Source organism: Rhododendron vialii, chromosome 8a (assembly GCF_030253575.1).
Source record: "Rhododendron vialii isolate Sample 1 chromosome 8a, ASM3025357v1".
NCBI classification, from domain to species: domain Eukaryota; kingdom Viridiplantae; phylum Streptophyta; class Magnoliopsida; order Ericales; family Ericaceae; genus Rhododendron; species Rhododendron vialii.
In genome coordinates, this window is record NC_080564.1 from 12,412,949 (window position 1) to 12,422,206 (window position 9,258).

The window sequence follows — 9,258 nt, forward strand, 5'->3', positions numbered from 1 at the left end:
ACCAACACTTCTAGCTCTAAACGATGATCCTTCACTAACTTAAGCGATTGAAACACTGTCACCCAACGTACCAATTAGTCATCAGAAGTTTCGTGCCATTGCCAATTTTTACTTTCCTGTTCTAATTGACACCGTATTTAGTTGACAACAATCAGCCAGACACTTCCAACGACATCAACAATGAAAAAAATCGTAACAATAACTATTATCTCATCATCTTACAACAAGAATATTCCATTGACTCGTAGAAAATTTACTTACCAGCTCTTATCATTCTAAAATCATCCATCACACATAAAAACACAACAGATCAACCAAAGCTCAATAAGTCTTCTGGTAAAACTTTGTTCAAAGAGAGAAAACAAAGCTCTAGCTATAATAACTTCAGTACCCTGAGATGCTGTCCGGGAATTCCAAATTGAGTGATGCGTTCAGAATTCTCGACAGAGACTGCGCAATCTCATCCATGCCTAGGCGGTCTGATGGGTCTTTTCTTATACAAGAATCAACCAATTTGGCAGCAAATACGGCGAGCTCCACAGGGTAATTCCCTTCCAAAGAAGGATCCATAAAATCGCTCAATTTCTCTTTCGCATTTTCGTCACCAACCACAGGAATTAAGAGCTCTGATAAATGCAAATTTACTCTGTCATACAACACAGTAACTTCTTTCCCAGTAAGAATCTCAAGCAAGAGAACCCCAAATGCGTAGACATCAAGCTTCATTGAGACAAACCCATTCTCCAAATACTCAGGGGCCATGTAACCTCTCGTCCCAACTATATGACTAGTCGATGAAAACTGATCATCTAGCATTTCTGCTGTCCTAGCTAACCGAAAATTGGCAATCTTAGCCCTGCAATCACTATCAAGAAGGACATTACTGCTAGTTAAATTCTTGTGGACATAGGGAGGAGAAGTATAGTTATGGATATAGTTAAGCCCCATTGCAACATCCAAAGCAATCTGCACCCTCCTTGTCCAATTCAAACACTTTTGATAATTATTGCTGGAATAAATCCAATCGCTCAAGGGTCCATTGACAGCATATTCATAAATAAGATACCAATGCCCTGCGTTGAAACAAACACCTGATAGGCCAATAAGATTAAAGTGGCTGATCTTGTTCAGTATTTCTATTTCGTTTGATACGTCTCCGTCCATCCTCTTAATCGCCGCAAAATCGCCATTGATTGTTCCTCGATATACAGATCCTTTAATCCAACAACTGGGGCTGAAATGTTTTGTTGCGGATTGAAGTTCTTCGTAAGTATACATTTTGAGAGATTGAGATATGCCAGGAATACTCTCCAAAACTTCTCTAGTTTTTTCCTCCAAATTATTCTTGTTTCCTTTTTCAACTGATTCAAAGCGTTTTGAGGTAGTAATCGTATCAGTTTTGCTCTTATTTTTACGAGAAAAAAAGCAGAAACCAAATATCCCAGCGCCCAAAACAAGACCTCCTCCAAATAATCCAGTGAGAACGTACACCCATGTTGCTGTATGCGAGGAGGAGAGATAAACGGCTGGAGGAGGAGGTGGTGGTGCTACGACTTCTGAACTTGACGGTGGAGTTTGGAGAGGAACTAGAAGGGTAGTAGAGGGATAGATGTAGTCTTGATCAGATAGTCCATTGGCTACAAGGGTCATCTCAGTATCCACCCCAAACATTGTACTTATTATTGAGACACTCTGACCCGAGGCAACAACGTAACTCAATAGATAGTTCACCCCACTTTGAGTTTGGTTTTTTGTAGGACAAGCACATCTAATAGGAACAATAATTGTACCAGAATTTATTGTCATATTACTATTTTGATCTTGGAGAGCTTGGCAAGTTGTGAGGGATTCAAAGGTGTTGTTCGCAATCATGAAATAATTGTTTGCATTCTGAGCAACAAAGGATGTGTTTGACTGGTAGTACTTACCTGAACATGAGCAATTGACTGGAACAAGGACGACTTGATTGGTGTCGAATGTCGCGTTCTCGGCTACTGAATTGAGCTGAGCGAGCCCTGACGGGTCAGCACGCAATAGCTGAGAGATGGAAGAAACAGAGTTGTATGGGGATTGGGATCTGAATGTGAGGAAAGATTGGCAACTGCTATAAAGGCCATTACAAGTGTACCCGAAAGCGGAGTTTGAATTGCCGGTGCCATCACAGACTGTCGTGACATTCCCATCATAAGGCTGTTGGGCTTCAATCTGAGAAGGGCCAGAGATGAAAAGGATTGAGAGGACGGAGATCAGAAGGGAAATGATATCCATGTTAGTTGATTAACAAAAGGACTCAAGGTGGTGTTTTTTTTTTCTACTAACTAAGAAGAAATTCTTTGGTTTTCAGCTTGCATTTAGAAATTTGACCGGAGACGTATTCCAAGAACATCATGCATTTTGAATCGGTAAAATGCAAACAATTGCCTGGCACCTCAACAATTAATTAAAAAGAAAAAGAGTACTATCTGTTGGGTTGGCTAAAGGGTTTGACTTGGAATAGAAATTCCTCTAAAAAATCTTGTACTATCCATTAGACAATTGAGTCATATATTGATCTAGAGCCGGCACAAAACAGCTTTGGCTTGGTTGTCGAGAGGTTTCACTAACTGACGTATCAGAGAAAAGAAAATGATAGTACTAGTCTTTAAATTTTTTCAAGATAGAATCGCATGTCCAATGGTATAAAATGAAATGACAGGAATAAATCTTTCGTAAACGCAATCCTTTTTGAACCAGCTACCATTATAAAATGAACAACTGAAAGAGACAGTTTGATATGGTGGCCCTCAAGAACTCCGATCTTTTGAACCAGCTACCATTAGATTTTAAACTGAAAGAGACAGTTTGAGAGTACCTCAACATCCATGCGACATCACGGGCCTAGTGAACCCTCTAATTTTAAGTATATGTATGAAGTTTGTGGGATACTAATGCCGAAAATAATGAAATGAAAAGCTCGAACCACAATATATTGTCATTCTAATGATGAGGAAGGATATTGAATTTCTTCACTTTAGTTATATCCCTAATTATATTGTTAGGGTTACAAGTCTGTAAAAATGTCCAACATTACTCTTAGGTTCTATCCTGCTCCACCTTCATAACAGCGCGCGCAGCATCATTGTGTCATGGGTTTTTGGTCATTAAAGAGGAATAAGGATCTTTGGGCCTTTGGGGTGTTGGTTGACTTCACACGATGGGTAATGAGGAATAAACCACCATTCTAAGTAATCTTACCATAATTGATAATTCCAACTCCTCAAATACAATCTTGAATAACTAATATGTTTATATGCTATCATCGCAGTTAATGATTGTTAATTTACCCCCAAACAAACAAGGCCACAGTCCTATTGCTACCGGTAGCAACTGATGTTTCTTTGAGATAGTTACAGAATAATATCCACACAGTACAACAATAATGCTACAAGGCGACGAAATATAAATGGAAACTATTTTTTAAAACTAAATGGCACCCGTTCGTTCAGCAGGGAAAAGAGATTTTGTCGCCTGTTTTAAGAAATCTAGAGGGAAAATACTCTTCCTCTCCAATTCCACACAATTAGCGAGAAAAGATTAAAGCCTAAATCACCCGTAACGGTCAAGTATCTGTTGCAATGCCTGTGAGTCGAAAATCGACTGATAACAAATTTCATTATATCTCTATTATCGTTCTATTCTGTTTTAGTACTTCTATTTCATAGAGATAAAAGCTAGACATATAGTGTACAAAATCTCCCTTGTGATTTTCATCTCATCGGTATTTCATGATGTAAACAAATTGGAAAGCTAAAAGACCGTTACTTATCAGCCGATACGATATGTAATGGCCAAATTTTAAATCCTCGCTACAATCTGACTGGGGTTACGTACTGTTGGAATCACCTAGGCTTGAACGTCCCAGGCTTCAATGCTAACAAAGTCTGAACTTTCCAACTAATTAACAAAGGCTTCAATGCTAACAAAGTCTTTACCTATGTAAATTTGGAATTTTTAGATGTTAATGGTACTTACGGTAGTGGAGAATGGGTTGTAACAGCATTGTTAATGATGGTAAATAAAGTTTTGCCGGGTCAACAATTTCTCGAAGAAGATCTCATAAAATCTAGCTCGATAACAAGAATAAAAAAAGTTATTAGGAGATTAAATTTCATAAAAATTATTATCGCATATGAACGCGTAGAATGATTCAATAAAAAAGATGTGTTGTCAGCATAAATTGAATATTGCTTAAACAAGGTTATAATGAGAAATTTTAAAATTTTCAAAAAATCATAATTTTAGGACATGACTGTCAAAGTCAAAGAGTTGAAATATTTACAGCGTAAGGTCCAAAATTTGATTTTCAAAAAAAAAAAAACAAGAAGACGGGTTCAAAATGTGCCTTGTATATAAGGAAAAAAACTATTGTGTATGTACACAAGTACTTACCATATGCACTAGCATAACTAATCCATTGAGAGGCGTAACATAGCATAATATTTTAGGCGTAACCAAAACCATTAAGAGGCATGACATAGGTGTAACCATGCACACCGTATGCTCTTGACCATTGAGAGACATAACTTAACCCTTGAGAGACATAACCTTAACCATTGAGATAGCATAACCTTAACCATTGAGAGACGCCGCTTTGTTCGTTTGCCATTTTAGTTTTGTTTTAGTTTTGTTTTTCAATCATTACCCTACTTCTTTCTCCAATCATTATCCTATTTTTTCAATTATTACTTTCACATCTCTCTCTATCTCTCTCTAATCATTACCCCTATCTTCAATCATTACTCTATTTCTCTCTCCATCCACTACCAAAACTAAACTAAACTAAACTCTCAACCAAACACAAACATTTTTAGTTATACCAGGTGTGTATCGTAGCCATTCTCTGTATATAAACGTATGGAAGTTTTAATAGTTTGTGTTGCGATTTCATACTTGAAATGTAACCATGTAAGCCGGTTTAATGGTTAGATGTAGGGGTTGGCATCCTACCATGTCATTTCGGGTTTCTCGTATCTTTTTGGCTTCGGGTTAAAACATCAAGTAAGATCGTCAATAAGGTACTCCGTAATCTTGTCTCAAGGAATCTATGGGTTTGTAGCTTTTGCTAGGTTGGCGTTTGGGTGTTAGTGGTTTCTTTGAGGTTTCAAGGATTCAATGGTTTTGCAATTTCGTTGTGTTGGTGTTTGGGTTTTTGTGGGTTTTCTCATCTTGGTGGAACTTTTTCTGGGTCTTTTAGGAGTTGAGTTTGGGTAGCAATATGGTTATTCTTTGGGTTTACGGTGGATTGGTTTTGTTGTATCTATAGGGTGTGGGCCTTTGAGATTTAACGTGTTTTGTTTTTAGCTTGATGCTTTGTTTTTTTCCCTATTTTTCATTCAGCTTCGGGTCCTTTTAAACTTTATATTCTTTATTCAAAGATTAATAAAATCTTTTTTTGCTGTTAAAAAAAACAGAAAAATGTCGAATATCTTGATACTAACCAAACCTGCTTTAGACTGTGTCATCTTTGGGTCGACAGACTCGATGTTAAGATTCTTAATAAATTAATTTGGACACTATTAAGAAGATTCTTACTCCATTCGTCCCAATTTGTTGTGCTTATATTGACTTTACCTTAATTTAAGGGAACATCATAACTACATTGACTTTTTATCAATTTTATCATTTTACCCCTTTGACAAAATATTAAAACTATGTAAAAATAAAAATAATTGAACCCAAATTGTGGCATTACCGTATTGGAGCCAAATCCAATTTGATATCATGTCATGTCATTGAGGAAAAAATGGTGCCTCAAATTTTTGCCCGCCATATTTGCTCCAAACCCAAGATCTCATGTTAAACCATTGAAGAAAAATAATACCGGATGTGTATCTATCGCCATGGAAGATGAAAACCTTAGTGTGGTTATTCATCTTCCGCCTCCAAAACCCTTCTCTTGATCTTAACCTTAGTCTCACACACGATAGAATGGTATAAGAATAGAGGCTAAGGTTTGGAGTGGGGACCTTGACCACCTATTTATAAGCATTGGTTCCATCATAGCCTATCATAATAGATGGAACCATATTGGACCCTTTAATTAGTCTCTATATATATATTATTATTCCGCACCACTTAACGCAAAGTTTCCTTTCAAATCAGATTTAAAATTTGAATCTGGAAGGGAGAAAATTTAGTAACTACACTCCCCCTACTTTTTCCTCCACCTATACTCTTGCTTCCTAAAAATTCTCTTTGTTGTTAATTTCTATCTTGTTCCTACTTTTTCTCCAACAGATTTCTATCACCTCTATAACGTCAAAAGATGTCTTTTTTGCATGAACCATCTTCTCTCTTCCGTAGAGAAAAAAAGAACCTAACTGATCAACAACAACAGCAATAGATTTTGGAGATTCTATTGTCAGAGAGTGCATCTAGGAAATTAAAAAAGGGTGTCTCAAGGAGATAGCTGCAATGTTTTCCGTCAATCCAAGACAATACGTAAAATTGTACAAAAAAAGCAAATTCTTGTATTGCCAAGGGACTGACCATTGATGTATCCCCGATTTGTGAGGATGAGTTGGTCACAAGAGAGTGCAATTGGACAACAACAAAATTTGTGCACTTCCGCTGAGTCGTCAAACCATATCAGGTCATGGCAGAAGCCTTGCAAGTGCCGAGAACGACACTCCATAGGCGAGTTAAAGATAATGTGATGGGGCCACATACAAGTGCATTGAAGCCATGCCTAAGCGAAGAAGGAAAGAGGGCACGGCTTTTTTTTTTGCCTATCCATGCTTGAGCCATCTAGTCTTCAAAGCCCAAACAGAGTAATTAATTTTGGATTTTTTTAGAATAAAAAGTAGAAACACAGTGATTACGAATTCAGTAGACTTTGATATGGGGGGGGGGGGGGGGGGGGGTGGTGGGGGGGGGGGTGGGGGAATTTTATTACTGGTTGTATAATAATATATATGCAATGCCTTTGCAGAATTACATTAATATTTTCCTATACAAGTAGACCAAGCATTATTTTAGAAAATCAAATCTTCTACTGATTAGAAAATTCAGAGGAATCAAAATTAATCTTTAAGGAAACACAAGTACATGCTATGGGCATTTGTACGTACAACATAGTATACGTACGTACAACATAGTATACTTTCCCTGAATCTGAGGCTTTGGTTCATTCCTCAGGTATCTCTGACCACTGTTCTTTATTGGTTTCTGTTCTTCATGTAGTTCCCTGTAAAAAGCCTTTTCGGTTTTTCAATTACTGGATGAAGCATCACTTGTTCAAGGAGTTAGTGTTGAACTCTTGGACTCAACCTTCTATTGGTTCAGCAATGCTTAAGCTTTCTGTTAAACTTCGAAGACTAAAACCTATTTGAGGGGGCTAAATGATCAGTGTTTCTCCAATATCTCTGGGAGGGTTTTTGAGGCTAGACAGCATTTGGAGCATCTTCAATCTCTTTGTGTTCAGGATTTGGGAGATGAAAGTTTGCGGCTGCAGGAAAAGGAAACTCTTAGACAATTTATGGAGCTCAGTAATGCTGAAGAATCTTTTAAAAAACAGAAATCTAGGGTGGCTTGGCTTGCCTTAGGAGACAAGAATACTAAGTTTTTTCATCACAAAGTTGCTAGTAATCGCATGCGAAACAAGATTCTGAGTTTGACAAATGCAGAAGGGGTCAGGTTGGACAAACCTGAGGAGGTGCAACAAGAAATTATTCAGTTCTACAAAAGTTTGCTTGGGACCAAATTTCAGGATAGGACAGATGCTACGGGTTGTTTGCAGCAGATTATTAAGAAGAAAGTCCCTGCTTCTATGCAAAGAGACCTTATTCAACCTGTTTCTGTGGCTGAAGTTAAAAATGCTCTAATGTCCATTAAAGGAGATAAAGCTCCTGGGCCTGATGGCTTTTGTTCTAGTTTTTTCCAGCAAAATTGGGAGATTGTAGGGCAGGATTTGGTTGATGCAGTTTTGCTGTTTTTTGAGAAAGGGTACATTCTTAAGGAATGGAATTCTACAGCCTTAACTTTGGTTCCTAAGACCTCCAACCCTTCTACTATTAAAGAATACAGACCCATTGCTTATTGCAATGTGGTTTATAAAGTAGTTACCAAAGTCTTGGCAAAGAGGATGCAACAGGTTTTGCCTGTTGTAGTTAGCCAATCCCAGTCAGCTTTTATTAACGAGAGAAGCATTGTGGACAATGTTCTGCTTAGGCATGAACTTATTAGGAATTATCATAGAAATGATGGGCCTCCTAGATGTGCAATCAAGGTTGATCTTATGAAAGCATACGATTCGGTTGATTGGGTTTTTTTGATTGACACTATGATTGCTATGGAGTTTCCTGCTACGTTTGTTGGATGGATAAAAGAATGCATATCCACTCCTAAGTTCTCTATCATGCTTAATGGTGGGTTAGTTGGCTACTTCCCGGGGGCTAGAGGCCTTAGGCAGGGGGATCCAATCTCCCCTACCTTTTTCTCTTAGTTATGGAAGTTTCTTCATCCCTTCTACAGTGGAATACTGAGGTTGTGGACTTCAAGTTCCATCCTAAATGCCAAAAGTTGGGGATTTCACATGTTGTGTTTGCGGATGACCTGTTTATTCTGTGTGGCGCTCATTTGCGGTCTGTATAGACTGTGTTGAAAACTTTGCAGGAGTTTCATGGGTTTTCTGGGTTACAACCTAATTTGCTGAAAAGTGCAATGCATTTTGCTGGTGTCCCTGATTCTGATAAGCAAGTCTTCTCTAATTTGTTGGGTATTCCTATAGGTCAACTTCCGGTCAAATACCTGGGGGTTCCTTTTATTAGTACGCGGCTCAATTAATTCAGTCTATCATATTCAATATCCAAACATATTGGAGTGCCATTTTTATCCTTCCTCAAAAGATCACCAAGGAGATTGAGAGTGTTCTATGTGCATTTCTTTGGTCTGGAGCAGATTTGAAGCATATTGGGATAAAAGTAAGCTGGTCTTCTCTTTGTGTCCCCAAGAATGAAAGGGGTTTGGGGTTTCGATCCATAAAAGAGTGGAATAGAGCTATCAACATGAAACATCTTTGGGCCCTTAGTCAAAAAGCTAACACTTTATGGGTGAAATGGGTACATGTCCATATCCTTAAAGGTCAAAGCCTGTGGGGGATTCCAATTCCTAATGAAGCTTCTTGGGTAGTAAGGAAACTTCTGAAGTTAAGACTTATCTGTATGGAATGGATGAAATATGTTATTGGTAATGGCAGGGACACCTTCTTGTGGACTGATA

General features: G+C 37.9%; 1 protein-coding gene across 1 annotated transcript; it reads right to left on the bottom strand.

Annotated features, from left to right (window-relative positions):
* Positions 1 to 230: 230 nt before the first annotated feature.
* Positions 231 to 2,524, bottom strand: LOC131336668 (lysM domain receptor-like kinase 4). Its single transcript, XM_058372580.1, has one exon. It carries the CDS (start codon positions 2,266 to 2,268, stop codon positions 385 to 387), a length of 1,884 nt encoding a protein of 627 aa, XP_058228563.1. The 5' UTR covers positions 2,269 to 2,524; the 3' UTR covers positions 231 to 384.
* Between the last annotated feature and the right edge of the window lie 6,734 nt (positions 2,525 to 9,258).

Excerpts from the sequence above, each read along its gene's own strand:
- LOC131336668 (XM_058372580.1), bottom strand. The coding sequence starts at position 2,268 with ATGGATATCATTTCCCTTCTGATCTCCGTCCTCTCAATCCTTTTCATC.